The sequence below is a fragment of the Lissotriton vulgaris genome, chromosome 10 (genome assembly GCF_964263255.1).
Source record: "Lissotriton vulgaris chromosome 10, aLisVul1.2, whole genome shotgun sequence".
NCBI classification, from domain to species: Eukaryota; Metazoa; Chordata; class Amphibia; order Caudata; family Salamandridae; genus Lissotriton; species Lissotriton vulgaris.
In genome coordinates, this window is record NC_141698.1 from 123,053,243 (window position 1) to 123,071,839 (window position 18,597).

Sequence of the window (18,597 nt, forward strand, 5' to 3'; positions counted from 1 at the left end):
TTTGTGTTTCTTTTCTCTCGCCCTCTTTCATTCCCCCCTTGCAAGTCAAGACCCTGCATCCTTGTCCCACTTCAGCATCACAGACCTGATCCCAGATCTACAGCATATCCTGTTTTGGATGTCCAATGCCATTGAGCTTCTCTACTTCATCCAACAGCGGTCACCGGTCTTCCTTCAGAGCCTGGAAGAGGAGGTGGTGGATGTCAAAGGTAGGTGTGAGAGTTAAATCCATGCTAAGGTAGGTTTGTCTTCCCTGTGCATGCCTCAGATTTCATCGCAACATACTCTACATTACCACCATGTCAAGAAAAGAGTAGAAGACCTTATTTCATGTACCATGAAGTAGATAGTTTCCCGCATCCTTGGATGCCCATTTTCCATTTTTTAAATCTTGCCCACAAAACTCCTTTTCTTTGATGTCTCCTGTTCTCATACCAGGTTACTGGGTCAGCAAGGTCCTAGATCAAAGGGCATGGTGGAATACCTCATAAGATCAAAGGGCATGGGGAAATAACTGATCAATGCATTATAATACAGAATGCTTTATAAGCATCATTTATCCTTTTGAAAGTGTTGCCAAAGCTTGACAGATGTATAGATTGTGTTACTGTAGCCTTCCATGAGTTATTTATGTCTCTCATATTGTTGCAAACGGACTGGTTTCTTTTCTGAAAGTATCTGCCATTGTGGAACCTGTGCTCATCTCAAGGCATTTTGTAGTCAATAATTTGGTGTTTGTTTCTCGAGTGGAGGTTCCCGGATTCCTCATATCTTGTTTTTAAAAGTTCTGGGTCATATTGTTGACATCAGGTCTTGCTCTTCTTTCCATGTCTGTCTGTGCTGTCCTCTCTGTGCGTACCCTGAACTTGGCCATCAGTTGTGGTGTTTTGGGATTCTTCACTGTGATTACTTAATTTGCTCCAGAGTTGTTTCTGTATCTGTTTCCTGGGTTGGCTGTATATCTTTGTTCAGTTTCTTTTGCCTGTTCTTCTACTGTCCATTTTTATTATCAAAGGAAGAGACAAGAAAAATGTCAGTGGTCCATCATTGTATGTCAGACTCTTCTCAGTAAAACCCAGATTTACAAAGTAGCCATGCAATGCAACACCAACTTTGCTGGGCTGCGTTGCATGAGACGTAGAGCACCAGAAAGTTCCATATCTACTAAGCTATGGTAGTGTCCTGCTCTTTCCATAGTGCTGGAGCACAATAAGGCTGCCTAGCGCCATGCACACTGCTTTGCAGCATAGTGCAAAGGTGCCTGCATAATTTCTGGCATAGGATTTGTACTGGAACGGTGCTCTTACAGTACAAAATACTATACCTAGACAAACTTTTAAACTTTTCCCACTTTGGATATGGTCTTTAACCCTTTCGATGCTGATGACGAGCTCAGCTCGTCATCACCCACGGGTGTCGTGTGCTGATGACGAGCTGAGCTCGTCATGGTGCCACTAAAATTGCATTTTCCAGCACAGGGGGGGGGAAACGCCCAGCAGCCATGTGGTTAAAGAGCAGCACACATACAAAGAAGGAAAGGTTTGGCGAAATAAAAGCATTTCTCTTTTTTACACCTACCAAAGAGGCAATATTTGTTGGTGCAAAACCCAGTATACTATTGTTAGTAGATAGGGCTTTTCATCAAACACCATGGGTAATCGCATGGGAACACTCATGTACCACTCATGGAGTGACCCCCTGATGCAGAGTCTTTACTTACTTACTTTCAGGCAACTTTCCAGTGCAAAGCAAATTTTGCACTGGAAAGCAAATTCAAAATAAATATTTTGTGGCAGTTTGCATCACATTTGCAAACTGGGCACGATGTTAGTAAATTTGCACCTTAGTCCTCTTAAAGCAGTGGAATCACTAGTAAAGCAGACAGGCAAGTGGAGACCTTGCAAAATATATGTTGGACATACCCTCCTGTAGGGTGCATCACAACCACTTCAGTGACACTACATTGACGGGTCTCTCAGCTAATGGTATTTCCTCAATGTGACAACTGAAGAGATTACCGCAACAGCGAAGGCCACTGCATCATTTAAGGTAAACACAAAAGTGTTACATTTAATTTAGATTCACTATAACATAATTAACGGGTTAGGGTTACTTTAATATTATCTTTAGAGGGTTGAGGTTAAATATTTATTATAACTTTATTCATCAACCTTTAATTTAAATTATTGAATGGGTAGGTCAAAACAACTTACTTCAATTAAAACTAGTTATATTTCAAATGATTAACAGTTAAGATTGGCTTGATGGTTAGGTTAAGATTATTTAGTAAGTTAATTAATCGATTTTACGTTGCTGTATGCATTCTAGAAGAACTCTGACTGTTATTAGTTTTAGGATTATGATAATTTTTTAATACATTTATTCAAATTTGTAAGTATTGTTAAAGTTAGTAATCTGATTAGGTTAAACATAGTGATTTAATTAATTTACATTTAAATTCATTAAGGGTGAGGGGTATCGGTAGTATTAGTGTAAGGTTAAGGTCAATTATTTTATTTTATTTAAATTATTTAAAGGTTATCATTAATATTAGGATTAAGGTAAGGATACTTACTATATATTAATTTAAATAGGGGTTACATTCAGCATTAGGGTTAATTTAATTAATACATTAATTTAAATTATTTAAAGGTTAAGATTCGAATTAGGGTTATGTTACAGTAATTTACTTTTTATTCAAATCAATTCTTTCAGTTGGCCTTTGAGTTATGTGCAGGTTGGTAATTACTTTAAGTGTATTGTGTTTAAAAGATAGGGGTAAGTTATTGTTTTAATAAATTTAGTTAATTAGTGTATTTAAATTATTTAATGGGTATGGTTGGCATTTGGTTTTCGTTCTGATTAATAATTACATTTAAATGTATTTTGTTTTTAAGGGTATGGCCAATTAAGTTTAAAATTAGTTTAGGTAAATAGCATACTTAAAATTCAAATGGATTAAAAATTATTTTTATTTAATTCGGAAATTGAAGAAGTTATTGACTTTGTAGTGGGTTTAAAGTAGTGATAACATAAATGTAATATTCACCTTATGGATGCAGTGGCTCTCAGGGTGGTTGTACACTGAGGTATCTGACCTTGAGTTATCAATATACATCGCCCTAGTGGTGAGGGGCAGTACTTCTATTCTCTTAGGCGGCAGAGTTGAAATATTTCATTGCCTTACTAGAGGAGCAGAAAGTTATGATTATACTGAGGTCAGTGAAGTGAATTCCACATGGCAACCTTCATAGTCCATCAACTGTGTTTTTTGCAATTTTCACCCCGAGTGGGATGGGTATGCTCAGACGTGAGTCCCAGGCTCTCCACATCACTGGAGTCAAGCTATCCAGGCTGAAGAAGGCTGATAGCCAGAAACCGGTCCTTGGATGCTTGATTCCGGTCTAGGAAAGACATGGCTTGGTAGTTTGCGCTGGACTGTTCCCATGAGGCACAGGGTCAAGGCTGATTTGCATATAGCCAGTGTCTGACCTAGGGTGGTGTGGAGTGCAAGAAATTATGGATTTAGGCCCAGATCTTTGTACTGGGGTGAATGTAAGACATTGTTCTGCATTCTGTCCATCAACTGTTTTTTGCAACCTTCATAGACCATTTCTTTTTAGCATATGTTTCAAGCCACTCTTAACCCTTCTACGTGGCTGTGGCCTGAAGTGCCACTTTTAGCCAATGACACATTTAGCTATGAATCACCAGAAAAGAAGGAAGTGTACCGTAAGTCAGAGGTTCACATCTATCTGGAATCCTGATGACTACCAGTTGTTGGGATAATTTCCCGGCCATCAGTTGGACAAAATGGTCTCATCCAGGCGGCTCTGGTCATTGTGCCCCCACTCACACTAAAGAGCACGTGATTGCATTTTGTGAGGGTCTCAGGCGAATGCTGTAAGAAACTTCTGCCCTGATTCTGAGTCTTCTGACACTCATTCTCCCCTTCATCAATGATAAAGGTACAGCACTGGTTGTTGGGCAGGGTCTAGATCAGCTGCAACTTGAATTACTCGGAGTTACTCAAGCCCCTGCACCTGTGCTTACTAGTTCTTGTATATAGGAGCACTGTCACTCGACAGGGCTTACTTTTCATCCTCACACTTTGACCCAGTGCAGGAGGGAGAAAGAAGAAAGAAGAGAAAGATAGGAAAACAGAGACAAAGGGAGAAAGTTTAGAGCAAATACTGTGAGATTGAGATAAAGAGACATGAAATGTAGGGTGGAGTTGAAGGAGGGCTGAGGTGAAAAGAGGCCTGTGCAGCCTTGGCATTCAGTAGCCTTAGTTTTCGGAAGGGTCGTTCTTCAGGTTTTATTAAAATGCTTGGGCCCCAGCACTTACCTTTCAGTGCCTTGGCAGGGGTGAACACACCTGATGTTGCAAAACCCAAACAGCCAGATTCATCAAAGACCCGTTTTGCGAGTCTCTAATAGCGATTCATAAGGAATCGCTATTACAGACTCGCAAAACGGGATTCATGTAGGAATCGCAAAATAAAATGCGATTCCTACACATTCCTTATTTGCGATTAGTAAATTGCTAATCGCAAATAAGGAATAACTCCCCATTCATTCCTATGGGCCTAAAGGCCCATAGGAATGAATGGGGAGTATTCCTTATTTGCGATTAGCAATTAGCTAATCGCAAATAAGATAGCGATTTCAAGGGTGCCAGGGGTGTCCAAAGGACACTCTGTAGCACCCCTGAAATGCAAATTTGAACAGGTGTTGCGCACAATGTGTGTGTGTAACATGCAACAGTAAAAAAAGCACTAAAGTGCTTTGTACAATTTTTTCGCTATTTACCACGAAGTCAGACTTCGTGGTAAATAGCGACCAAATATTGCGAAATCGCAATTTAGAATTGGTTCATGAATTGCATTTAAGGAATCTCTAATTGAAATTCCTTAAATCCAATTTCTCGCAAATATGCGATTTCGCTAATAGCGATTTTTGCATTTGGGATGATGAATCCCAAATGCAAAAATCGCACTCGCAAAGGGCCAGATTCTCAGAATCTGGCCCTTTGCGAGCGCAATTTTGTTTCATGAATCGGGCTGAAAATGTTTTGAGCATAATACATTTCAACATTTGGCTTGAACATGGATGTCAATTCACCAAAATGCCTGGGGTAGCGGAGGTGACATCACAAGCCATTTGACTTTTACTTTCACTCACACACTTAAACATACACTCACACACATTTACACATACAACACTGTCTCTTACATAAACACACTCTCACCCGCAAGCATGCACACAGCATACATTTAAAAGCATTTTTTACTTACCCCAGCTGCCAAGGAGCGTCATATTGTGCTAATAGGGAATTAATATAAAATTATTCATTATTAGTGTAATAATAAAAATTGACAGAAAACAAGGAAAGTGGAGCCCCAAACAAAATTCGTAAGGACGAGCTGCCCCTGTGTTCCGGCACTAACATTGGAACTTCCGAGGCCAGGGGTCGCAAAGGCAGTGCCAGGGGTCGCAAGGGGAAGGCAGGGGCCGTAACTGCGACCCATGGCGACCCCAAAATGATGTCCATGGCTTGAGGTCTGTTTAAATCAGTTATTGATCCCCTGAAGCCTTTTCCGGTTCCGTACAGGGGCGTCACCTTTTTACAATACGAGAGCACCTAGATCTAATCCGGTCTTAAATTGTGCACTAGACAGGCGTTGCACTGCTACTTCATTTGCTTTTACACGTTAAACATTTGCACTGCACGTGCTTTCTGGGACATTTTCTGCCCGCAGTAATGCGTCTGAAAATGTCAAATACTTTTTATGACTATACGCCAAGATATCCTCGGCAGATCATAGGGACCTGGTTATCAGTGCGGTGGGTGCAAGGGCAATGGTCCCAGGGATCTGAGGGGGGCTTATCAAGGGTCCCAGATATTCGAGGGGGGCCTTATCAAGGGTCCCAGAGATCTGAGGGGGGACTTATGAAGGGTCCCAGATATCTGAGGGGGCCTTATCAAGGGTCCCAGAGAACTGAGGGGGGCCTTATCAAGGGTCCCAGATATCTGAGGGGGGCCGTATCAAGGGTCCCAGATATCTGAGGGGGACCTTATCAAGGGTCCCAGATATCTGAGGGGGGGCCTTATCAAGGTTCCCAGATATCTGAGGGGGGCCTTATCAAGGGTCCCAGATATCTGAGGGGGGGCCTTATCAAGGGTCACAGATATTTGAGGGGGGCCTTATCAAGGGTCCCAGAGATCTGAGGGGGGACTTATGAAGGGTCCCAGATATCTGAGGGGGCCTTATCAAGGGTCCCAGAGAACTGTGGGGGCCCCTGTCAAGGGTCCCAGATATCTGAGGGGGGCCGTATCAAGGGTCCCAGATATCTGAGGGGGGCCTTATCAAGGGTCCCAGATATCTGAGGGGGGGCCTTATCAAGGTTCCCAGATATCTGAGGGGGGCCTACAGGCATTAAAGTGTAGGCGGCAGGTTTCATTAGTGCAGCATGTGCAGTAGTACCCTTGTGCACTTCGAGCCCATTTTACTGCACCACAGTTCTGGCTCCTCTCCACCTTGCTCTGGATTCCATATCCTTGTTAAAGGACTCGGGTCTGATTGTCGGATACTCGGCACTTGTAATAAGGCGGACGGGATATCCGCCACATTTGTGATCGGGTACCTATCCACCAATCTCTAAATCAGGCCCTCTCTCATCATCGACTGGTTACACTGTGTTTGCGTCTGCCTCTTAGTGAATCATAGCACTTTACTAGTTTTTTTTTTTTTTGGAGAGAGAAACTTGTTTATTTAGACCATAGTCTTTTAAACAATACAAACAAAATGCAAACAGAATCGGACAAAGAACGAGCAGACAAAATATTCCTACGTCATAAATAGTTAAAATTCATATTTGTTAAAAAGAAAAAAGAGAAGGTTAAAAGAGGGTAACACCTCCTGATACACAATTCATTAAACCCAAATTTTACCAAAGTTTTCACATATCTGGAAGAATAAAAAGACAGATTTACACTTTATAAAAGGCTTAAAAGAACTTAAAATCAATCACTTTACTAGTTTAGGGCGCCAAAAGGTAAACAACAGGCTACGATAAATCAATATGATTTGTTTGGAAATGCCAGTGCTTTTGTACCAGTATTCAGTTGCCTTTCAGCTAATCTAAAGGCCCAGCAGTGTCACTCTATCATAAATTATTGTCGCCTCTCTGAAGCGTCTCTGTTGAAAACTAGTCCTTCACAGGGCCAAGCATTAAACCAAAATCAGCATTTGCAAAAATGTTCAGACCAGTCCCACACACTTTCATGTTTGGCTCTTGATGGCCCCCCTGCTGTAAAAGCAGCCCAGTGGAGAGTAGCCCACCTAGACAATGTCGGGGTCAGAATGGCCAGTTTTGCCCTGGCCTATAAATTCAAACAAAGCATATTTCCTATGTTTGTTGGTCCCTCTCCAAAATATGAATTTTGCTAAAAAGTAGAACATGTTTTTTTGTGAAAGTCCAGAAAGTTTCTGAGGGCTTTTTATAACCCAGTACAGGAATGTGAGGCTTCAGTGACCGGCAGATTGAATGGCAATACCTGGACTAATAAAATGTTTACATTTCTGGATTTGGTGGGCGGAATAGGAGCCTCACCAAGATCTGAAGGCCACGTGGCTCACTGGTTAGAGGCGGCAGACCCGAGAGCAGAGGACGGCCCGGGACCAGGGTTCGATTCCCGGCGCGGCAGGTTTCTGGACCAGGGTCAGCGGACTCGATAATTCTCTTGCCTCGGTGCCCACTCTGATCAGCGATCACACTCGGCAACTCTGGGCATTAGCTTGCCTCATCTTCACTAACAGCCCCACCAGACCGCCGGGGATGCCTGGTCTCACCCTGGAGATACCCATTAAGGGACCATCTCTCATGGAAGCCAGGAAGGGTTTCGCAGCGGTCAAAGCTCCTTGGGACCCTCCGGGTAAGTAGTGCGCTATATAAATGCCTATACATACATACATACCTGTGTCCAGATAGAATGAGGGGCGCTGAAGACCATTATCTCCGTTTTTGCAGAATTTAATTGCAAACAGCTTTCATGCACCCAAATAGCGACTAGCAGTAAGCATCTTTTGAAAAGCTCCTGGATATGGTCCTTTTACTCCAATATTGATACCATTGGCTGTGTAACATCCACATAGGATGTGACGTAAAGGTCGAACAATTGGACTAACTGAGCCAGTGGAGTTATAAAGACATTAAACACGGTGGGACTGAGGGAGGATCCCTAAGAAACTCCCTGTCTTTTTGGTTGATTTGAACATGTCCAAGATGATAGTTCGAATACGCTCTGATTGAAATAAGGAGGCCCATCTGAGCATTGAGCCGCTGATATCTTTACAGAAAACACATTTTAGTAAGATGGAATGGGATACGTACGGTGTCAATAGCCACAGAAAGGCATGATCACACATCTGCTTTGGTACTGCCCTACATTGACAATCTTTCGTAGGGAAATTGTAAAAGGAATGGAAGAGGAAACAGGGTCACATTTGGAGGAATGCTCTGAAGGCATATTACTGTATAACCCCTCAGTCAATTTATCTCCTTCACTCCAAGAAAGGGAAGATTATCTCCCTTATGTTGCTTGCATCAGAACAGTCTATCTGCCTATGGTAGGACTCCCCACAACCTCTCTATTGGGGATGTATGGCTTCAGAAATGGTGGTGAATTCTGTTTATGAAACAGTAACCACATGGCCACAAGGGAGAAAGAAGAAATTCTTGAAGGTCTGGTGTTTCTTGTTGGAGTACCCAAGTAAAATGTTTAAATAATAACAGTGCCTTATAAAACTCTTTGTATTACACATTCTAGATTACTCTAAAATTGGCAGATTTTTATAAATCAACAGGTGACGTTACAGCCTTTTAATGAAAGGGATCCAAGACACTGTGAAGACACCCTGGGTATCGATGGAAAAGAGAATAAGAGAGGACTTTGAAAATGTCTCTGGAAAGAGGCAAGAGTAGAAGCTAATGGGTGTTGGATGGTTGAGATACAGAAGTAGCTACATAAAATTCATTATATGGCATTTGCATCTGACTGGTACTCTACTTATCTCAAAATAACAATAAATTTGTATTAAAGTTGAAATTCGCATTGTTGAAATAACATTTCTGGACCTTTGTTTTGGTATCTACTCTTTTGAAGCACACCTTTGGCAAAATAGGCTTTGTGATAAGGATTCAGTTTGCCGAACTGCTGCAAATATAAAGTAACTAGCCTTCTGAAGAATATATTTATTAATCAGCACAAATTGATACCTAAAGCGTTAGCCTATGTTTAGTCATTTTACAAACTTCTCGCTCCTCCTACAACATCTTTAAGAACATAACTCATCGTTATCAATTGACAACTCTTTGCAGTCATTGTATGGGAAATCAACAGAAACCCTATTAACATAAAGTCAAGAGATCCATTATCAAAACACCTCAGAACAAATAGTTACATACACTGGACACATACAATTACAAATCAACCACTGTTGCACACCTTACATTCTGTAAGAAAGGCTCAAGAGTACAATATGGATTAGGAACTGGCACAGCATACCCTGAGCATACTAGCTCCAATCCATTCTGACTCGCCACTCCCACACCATCACCCCTACTCCATTTAAACACAAAAGCCTATAAGTGTTGCACAGCTCAGCTCTAAAACAGAATGATGTATTTTAGTGTGGACAGCTTTTGAATGTACAGAAGCTTAATTACATAAGATTACCAAAATCCAAGACTATCGAGCTCTGTTGCCATATAGGGTGTATGCGTACCTCTGGGGAACATAGTCCTTCACAGCTACAGAGAGTTGCCTTAGATAACTTGTATTAGCTACAGTGCTCTGATGAATTGTTCTATCAGCATCTAACATATTTCTGATCTCATATTTACTAGCACCAGCCGACTGCTCTTAAAAATGTTATTCTTAAGAAACGTTTGTTACAATTATAATACTATAAAAAATCAAAAACAATGTTAGCTTTGCAAATAATAGATATGGTCAAATTTCACCATTGCCAATTTAATTTCCAACCTGTCAGACTCCTTAATAATTTGTCAGTGAAGTTCAACGTTGTCTTTACTCAAAGAGCTCCGCAGTGTTAGTACAGAGATGTGTAATATGTAATCACCGATGTGTGCATCTGACATCGTCAGAAATGGCATGCAATGTGGATCCCCTGGGTATGTTGTGTTCATTAATCCCCAGTATTGTTCTGTTGTACATCTCTCGCATAATGTAAGGTGTGTAACTTGGGGAGTTTTGGATTTATATGAGCTACCTAGTTCTAAGCATTTCTTCTGATATGTTTTGAGTAAATTATTTCAAGTAAATAGAGGATGATCATCATGTGTGTATCCTTAGTAGTGGTGGAAAGAGAAACTGCTACTCAGTCATTGTCAGGTTGGGGGTAGATTGATGTTATGTTATGTTATGTTAATATAGTCTTTTATAGCGCACGGCTCCTCCATAGAGTGTCCCGGCGCTTTTATTGACAAACCTGTAGCAGAGAAAAACACAACACAGTAAAATAAAACAGACCAGGCAGAAAGAAAAGAGAGTGACCTAAAGGGCAAAAAGCCAAGTTTTAAGGCCCTTCCTGAAGTTCAGCAAGTTAGAGGTACTGCGCAATGCTAGGGGCAAAGTGTTCCAAAGCTGTGGCACCAACAGCTTAAAAGAGCGACCTCCAATACGAGCCCTTTTTACTCGTGGGACCACCGCAAGGAACAGTGATTCAGACCTCAGAGATCTGGCCGGATGGTAAAAGGCAAGCCTCTTCTGGAGATATTTTGCTCCCGAGGCATGGAGAGCCTTATGGGCCTCCTATTGATCATCAATGTGTATGAAAATTTGGGTGGCAGAATATGGCATGTTCCCATGTTTTCTAATGGGAACGTGATGTTCTCCACTCCTGATTCTTTGACCGGGAGGCTATTCTGACAAAGCTAAATTCTGCTGTCCTTTATGCACAAGTGTGTGAATCAGACTATTGTAATCTAATAGATAACGTAGGCAATTGTAGTAGGGAATATCAAATCTCAAATTTTGACGGGCCTGAATATCATTACAACAATATCAAGGGACAAAATATCGAAAGGTAAGTGCACAGAGGGAGGTAAGGATTTACTATTCCTAAGTCCATGTCTACGTGGATCACTGACATTATATCGATTACAATAAATCGAATCAAAAATATTGTTTTAAAAAATATAGTTAGTCAAAATATCGAATTTTTTAAAATGTCTTAAAAGTAATTTAAAATTAATGAAATAATAAATATAATTAACTAAAACATACTTGAAAATACTTAAATAACCTTAAAATTATTAAATAATGAATTTGAGTTATAAAAAAACATACAATTTTATTTCTTAAAACATATATATATATTAACATAATATTAATAAAAAATATACAATATTTTTACCGTAGGATAGCTGGAGGGTAAAATGTACTATTACCACTCCAGTGAGTGCAACAGTAGAGAAAACGTTGGATAGCATAGTGGTAAAAATTACTATTCCCACTCCAGAGAGTGCAACAGTAGGGAAAGCGTTGGATAGCGTAGGGGTAAAAATTATATTCCCACTCCAGAGAGTGCATCAGTAGGGAAAACGTTGGATAGCATAGGGGTAAATATTACTATTCCCACTCCAGAGAGTGCAACAGTAGGGAAAGCGTTGGATAGCCTAGGGGTAAAAATTACTATTCCCACTATAGTGAGTTTTACAGTAGGGAAAGTAAAGATTTAATATATTAATAAAAATTAATTAAATATCAATACCAATAAAAAATTTATTACAATTAATTACCAATTTAATATTATGTAATAATTAATCAATTAAAAATACAAATAAAGTAATCACATATTAATACAAATTAATTACCAATTAACAATTAATTAACAATACATTAAAAATCAATACCAATAAATGAATAAAAATAATGTACTTAATTACAATTAAATTACTTTCCACCCTATTCCCCTATAAACCCACAACCCCCTACAGAAAATGAATTCATACAATTAACATAATTATCAATTAATCAAATAATAAAAATTAATTATCAATTACAAATTAATTAATTACCAATTACAAATTAATTAACAATTAATTAAAAACTGATACCAATAAATAAATTAACATATTTAATTAATTACAATTAAATTACTTTCCACCCTATTCCCCTATAAACGCACAACCCGCTACAGAACCAAACCGCAAAATTAAATTAAAAATAATTAGTAATTTCAAAAAATGTATATTTTATTTAATATAATTAAATTACTTCCCACCCTATGCTCCTATAAACCCACAACCTGCTACAAAATTAAATTACGCAAAAATTAAATAACATAAAATTCATTACTTAAAATAAATTACAAAAAAATACACTTTTCACAAATATACTAACATACAAAACACTTTAAAAATTCGATATTATTAAAAATTCGATATATTTTTTTTTTCACAACAATTTTATTGATAAAGATAAGCATATGAATTAAAGTGGCATCCCACAATCAGGACGATACCACCAGGCATTGTAGTTACAATCACAATATAAATCTGAGCGTTGAAGCAATGAACCAGCAGAATCAAGGGTACACGGAAATATTCACCCCACCTTCATCTTTTCAAGAATCTACCCTCCCAACTCCCCGAACCCTCCCTCAACCCTCCCTAACCCCATGCATGTGTGTGGGAACCGTATGGACGGAAACTCTTGGCGCATCAAGTGTGTGTGTGGGAGTGGGTTTCGCAGGAGCACACAGGGCTATAGGTCCTCCTCTGGTTCCGCCGGGGGGTCCAGTGTCAAATCTCTGTAGTCCGCCCACCTCTTCCATATTTTGAAATGTTTACGAGGGCATCCTCGTGCTTCAAAGATTGGCCTCTCCAGACCCATACAAAAGTCTAAGCCTGCCTTCCATGCAGTCAGGGGGGGGGCCTCACCTCCTTCCATGCTCGGGCCATGTCTCTTTTGGCTACTATCAGCCCCAGGAGGAGCAGGTGTCGCTTATAGATACTACCCCCAACCCCTTCCAGGATGTGTAATAGACCCAGGCGGTGGGTACGGGGAAGGGTCCAGCCCAGCACCTCCGACAGGCAGCCCCATACACCCCTCCAAAAGCCAACTAGTTTGGAGCACGACCACACCGTGTGGAGCAACGTACCCACCTCCGCCCCACATCTCAGACACTCCGGGGACTCAATCAGGCCCGCCCTCCACAGACGCTCTCGAGTATAATAAGCCCTGTGTAAAATCTTGAACTGTATGAGGCGAAACCGTGTTGCTATAGCCACCCCCCTCGGGGATTCTAATGCCTCCCGCCAATCATCTTCATCTAGCGGTCCTATATCGGCCTCCCAGTTCGTCTTCAGCCGAAGAAGGGTGGAAGAGCAATGCGTGACCATGGTCTGGTAAATGCGCGATACTTTCTTGTCCCCAAGGTCGCCCATGAAGACCTTCGCCTCGATCGGGCTGAACTCTGGGAGCGAGTCAAGGTTAGTTATACTGGGCGTCAATGCATGTCGGAATTGCAAATACCGATAAAATTGAGATTGGTGCATATCAAATTCAGCACTAAGAGCCTGAAAGGACTTGAGAGTCGTCCCGGACATCACATGGCCGAGCTGCGAAATGCCTATCGAGTCCCAGCCATCAAAGCCTGATAACTTGGAAAGTTCTGGTAGTAAACCGTTGCGCCATAACGGCGTTTCCGCGGTCAGTCTACCCCACCAGCCCATGCGACGCAGGGCCTGCCGCCATATCGCAAATACAAGTTTAGTGACTCTCGGCAGTGGCCGACGTAGCCGGGGTGAGTATAGGATGGTGTGGAGCGAGTTATCCCCCATTAACGCACGTTCCAGGGCGTAGGCCGGATCTCCACCGTCACCATACCACCATTCATTTAGAACAAGGAGATGAGCGGCTTGATAGTACGACTGTATATCCGAGGTGGCTAGACCCCCACAGTACGTGGACAGAAAGCAAGTGCGCAGCGCTACCCTGGCAGCACCGCCAGCCCAAAGGAAGCGGCCCAGCACCGAATCAACTTGCCGAAACCATTGGGGTGGGATAGGATATGGATGGTTCTGTAGTTGGTAGAGTAGGCGCGGCAGTGCAACCATCTTAAAGATAGCCGACCTGCCAAAGATTGATAGGGGCATTCGGGACCAAGTTTTGATATCTGTCTGGACCCGCTCCCAGACGGGCAGTAGATTACGTTCCCAGGCCGTGTCCACCGAGCGTGAGAGAAACACCCCGAGGTATTTCAGACCAACTGTGGCCACTTGCAGTTCCGAAGCCCAGGGATCCGTCACCGTGTCCCCATGTAGTACCCATAGGGTGGATTTACGTAAGTTTAGGTATAGACCTGACACTTCCCCAAATAGTTGCATGACCTCCAGGACACGTGGGCCGGAGCGCTGTAAATCAGTGATGAAGAAGAGGACATCGTCCGCGTATAGTGCAATTTTATCTGACAGTGTGGCATTCCATTCAAAGCCCCGTATCAACGCATCTCTGCGAACTCTGGCAGCTAGGGGTTCCATTGCTAAGGCAAAAAGATAGGGGGAAAGAGGGCACCCCTGCCTAGTCCCCCGGCCAATGCAGAACGTCTCCGACACCGCCCCGGCGACTCGCACTGATGCTGTGATGTCCGTATAAAGTAATTTGATATAGGACCGGAAAAAAAAATTCGATATATTTTAATACCTATATTATATACTTCGATATTTTAACTTTCTATATTTTAAATAATCAATATTATATTACTTACCTTCAATTCAATATTTTTCACCACTATATTCTGTCCATTCGATATTTTGTCCTTTCTATATTTTGACTTTGATATTATAGCTATTCTATATTTTTAATTTGATATTTTGTCTGTTTACTGTCTAGGTACCTTGAAGATATATCTATAGCCAAGTATATATGGAGTTAGGTATATACAATGTATAGAAACTGGCTTTTCAATAATATTTCTATTGATTTTGTTGTAATTATATTCTGTCCCGTTGAGATTCGGGACTCAATATTCCGAGCCTGCACCACGTAGGCTATTGGATGTTATCCCTGCTAAAAAATGAGATAAGTCAATAGGGGTATTTCCTCTCAATCACACAAGTGCAGTCACCACATCAATCGGCTGCATGAATGACAGTCATTGGAAATATGTTTCACAGACTTCAGAAAACACACCAAGTCATTCTTTTTGGACCCAGAATTTGAGCTGGTTGTCCAAACCTCGGGAACCAGAACAGATCAGAGTGAACATTGCAGTTGTTTGTCACTGAAGTTCAGGCACCTGGGCCCGGATGTAGAAAGCTATTTTGCAGTTGCAAAGTCTCTTATACCCAATTGGAACCTTTGTGACCACAAAATTGGTTTTGGGTCAGTCAAAATCCAAATTGCAATTCGGTAACCGGTTTTACCACATGGCAAAATAGGTTTCCCAGCAGACCACCATCCATGTGGTGGCAGCGAATCGTAGTGAGTCGCAATTTGCAACCTACTTCATTAATATTCATGAGGTAGGTTGAGTTGCAACCCAATATGATTTGGTATTTTGCAAACTAACCTTTTTAGTTCATAGGTCGGTTCACAAAATGCCAGTGCATTAAGTAAAAGTTGATACCTGACTTGCAATCACTTTTACTAAAGGCATTCTTTGGACAAAAATTTGTAAAAAAAAAATTTAAAAAATGGGGTGCTGGACAAGTCAGCAGCTGAGTCGGCAGGACATTTGGGCATCAAAGCAGTGTTTGGATTTCCAAACAATAAACAGATGTCATCTAACTTACAATTTAAAAAAAAATCTTTTTAGTATAATCTAGGCACAAGTTAATCAGACAGTATGTACAAACATTGCATCCAAACGTCAATATTTTTATGACAATTTGCATATTGATAGTGTTCACGGTATAGCAAATGATAATATTCCACGCATTAATTTTGCGTCTCCCCGCCATTATCTTCATCAGAACACTCCTCCGTCCGCACCCTAGGTGGCTCACAGATGTGTACCCTGAATTTATTCCATTCCCCCCAAACTCTGCTCCACTTTTGAAGACAGCCTCGAATGACAAACACCGCCTTCTCGGCCACCATAGCTGTGTCCATATCTTTGCACCATGCTGTAAGTGTTGGTGACTCTTCCGCACTCAATTTTTGTGCGATGTTACGCTTTGCAACCATTATCCCCAGCGTGGCACAAACCTTTGCTGGGCTAATAAGATCATTCGGTTCCCAAACATTTAGCAAATATCTATTGGGTTCTGGCACTAGTGGCATTCCTCTGCTTGTGATATTGTTCTCATCACCTCTACCCAATACTCCATGATCTTCTGACACTGCCACATGGTATAGTAGAATGTACCCTCCTCCCCGTATGGCCTCAGGCAGTAGGGGTGCGATGTTGTCCCTATTTTACAAAGGGTGAGCCTGGTATAGTAGGTTCTATGTAGAATTTTGAGCTGCACTAGTTTGAGTTCTGAGGGTATTCCCACCTCCCGCGGCGAAGCCAGTGCCTCCTGCCATTCGGAGTCTTCGAATTACCCCACATCCCGGGACCACTTTTCCCTGAGTGCCACATGTGGGTCAGGTAAGTTGTTGACTCATTTTCGGTAGGTGAGGGAAGTAGCCCGTTTTTGCATGCAGTCCGTCAGCATTCTGTCCTCTAGGGGGGTGGCCTCTGGGACATCGGTTGCGGATTGGATAGCCGCTTGCAGTGCGTGTTTTATCTGCATATATCTAAATATTTCGGAGGCTGCTAGCTCGTACTGTGTTTTAAGACATTCTAATGCAATTACCTCCCCTTTGTGCCACGTGTCACCCACCGTGGACATACCGATTGCGTCCCATTGAGCAAATCCCTTATAATTCCTAAGGCTACCCAACCGTTGTGGTTCCCAACAAGGAGTAAGTTGGGTTATAACTCCCTGCCATCCTAACTAAGGGGCTCATTATGATCGCAAACAGACTTGAGTCCATCCGCGACCATCGAGGAGGAGGGAACCTCCGCATGGCCTGCGGAGTTCCCTCCTGTCCAATTAGGATGTGACCGCCACCCTGGCGGTCACATCCTCTATTTTTAATATTGCGGCGGGTGCGGCTTCACGCAACACCTGCCGCAATGTTACGGTACCTGCCAATTACTGCATACAAATGCCGGGGAGTACCATAGGTACCCCCCATGTTCACCCCCCTTCACCCAGGAGGCCCGCAACGGGCCCCCGTAGTGGCATCCGTATGCTTTTCCACGGCGGAAAACCCGCCGTTGAAAAGCATTTCTTTTTTGGCATCCTAATATGGCTGGCGGTGCCTGAGAGACACCGCCTTTTTAAGCGTTCCAGGGGAGGTACGACATTTCTTTTAAAGAATTCATCCGAGTTAGCCGTGATATATATACCCAAATATTTAATTGCATCCTCCGTGATCTGCAGTGGACAGTCCTTTGGGAGTTGAGGTGGTGGGCCATGAAGTACAAATAAGATCGATTTGGACCAGTTTAAGCTGTACCCAGACGCCCGACCAAAATGTTCACATATATTTAGGAGTACCAGAATGGAGCGTCTAGGGGAGGCCATGTACAATAATACGTCATCCGCATATAGTGAGATGCGTTCTTCCCACCCTTCCGCCCATCTAATTCCCGGGATCATTGGTTCCCATCTAATCCATGCTGCTAATGACCCCAGCACTAGGGCAAAGAGCAGCGGTGACAGCGGGCAGCCTTGGCGCGTGCCCCGTGTTAGTGGAAATTCTTGGGATATTTGACCATTGGCCGTCACATACGCCAGCGGTTTGGTATATAATAGACGTATCCATGCGCAGAACTTAGGGCCAAAGCCCAGGTGAGGTAGCACAGCGAATAAGAAGGGCCATTCAACCATATCGAACGCCATTCGAGCGTACAAGGAAAGGAGAACGGCTGGTTCCTGAAGTTATGTCATACGGGCCATTACTCCATGCAGACGCATCAAGTTCAGCGCTGTATTTCTGCTTGGCATGAAACCGGACTGGTCCGGATGTATCAGGGTTGTAAGGTGTGGGGTCAGTCTTATTGGAAGGAGTTTTGCAAGGATTGTAGCCTCTGCATTGATTAAGGATATGGGGCGATACGAGGTACAGTCTTCTGGGGGCTTTCCAGGCTTTGGGATCGTTACTACAGTGGCTAGTCGCTGATCTGGTGGGAGCTCACCTGTTTGCAGACTATCACAGTACATATTTAGCAGGTGTGAGGCTATTGTCCCTGCCGTCTTTTTATAAAGTTCTATGGGTATACCATTAGGTCCCACCGCCTGCCCAGATTGCAGTGAACCGATCGCCACTTGTAGCTCTTCAGCCGTAAGATCGGCTTCAAGCGTAAGGGCCACCTCCGGTGTGAGCTTGGGCATAGCAATATCTTTTATGTAAGTCAGCGCCTCTTCCATAGTCATCGCTGACAGTGATGTGTAAACCTGTTGAAAGTGTTGCGCTAACGTGTGCACTATTGTCCGCGGGTCAGTCACCACCTGATTGTCCCTCGTTCGGAGTTGTGCTATCCACTTTTTCTCTTGCTCCCTTTTATC

At 42.3% G+C, this 18,597-nt stretch overlaps 1 protein-coding gene across 1 annotated transcript in view; it reads left to right on the forward strand.

Annotated features, from left to right (window-relative positions):
• RADIL (Rap associating with DIL domain) overlaps nt 1-18,597 on the forward strand; it is a 346,241-nt gene that overhangs the window by 186,670 nt on the left and 140,974 nt on the right. Inside the window, exon 5 of the mRNA XM_086940689.1 lies at nt 46-209. Coding sequence (XP_086796815.1) covers nt 46-209 — 164 coding nt within the window. The remainder of the gene's footprint in view (nt 1-45; nt 210-18,597) is intronic.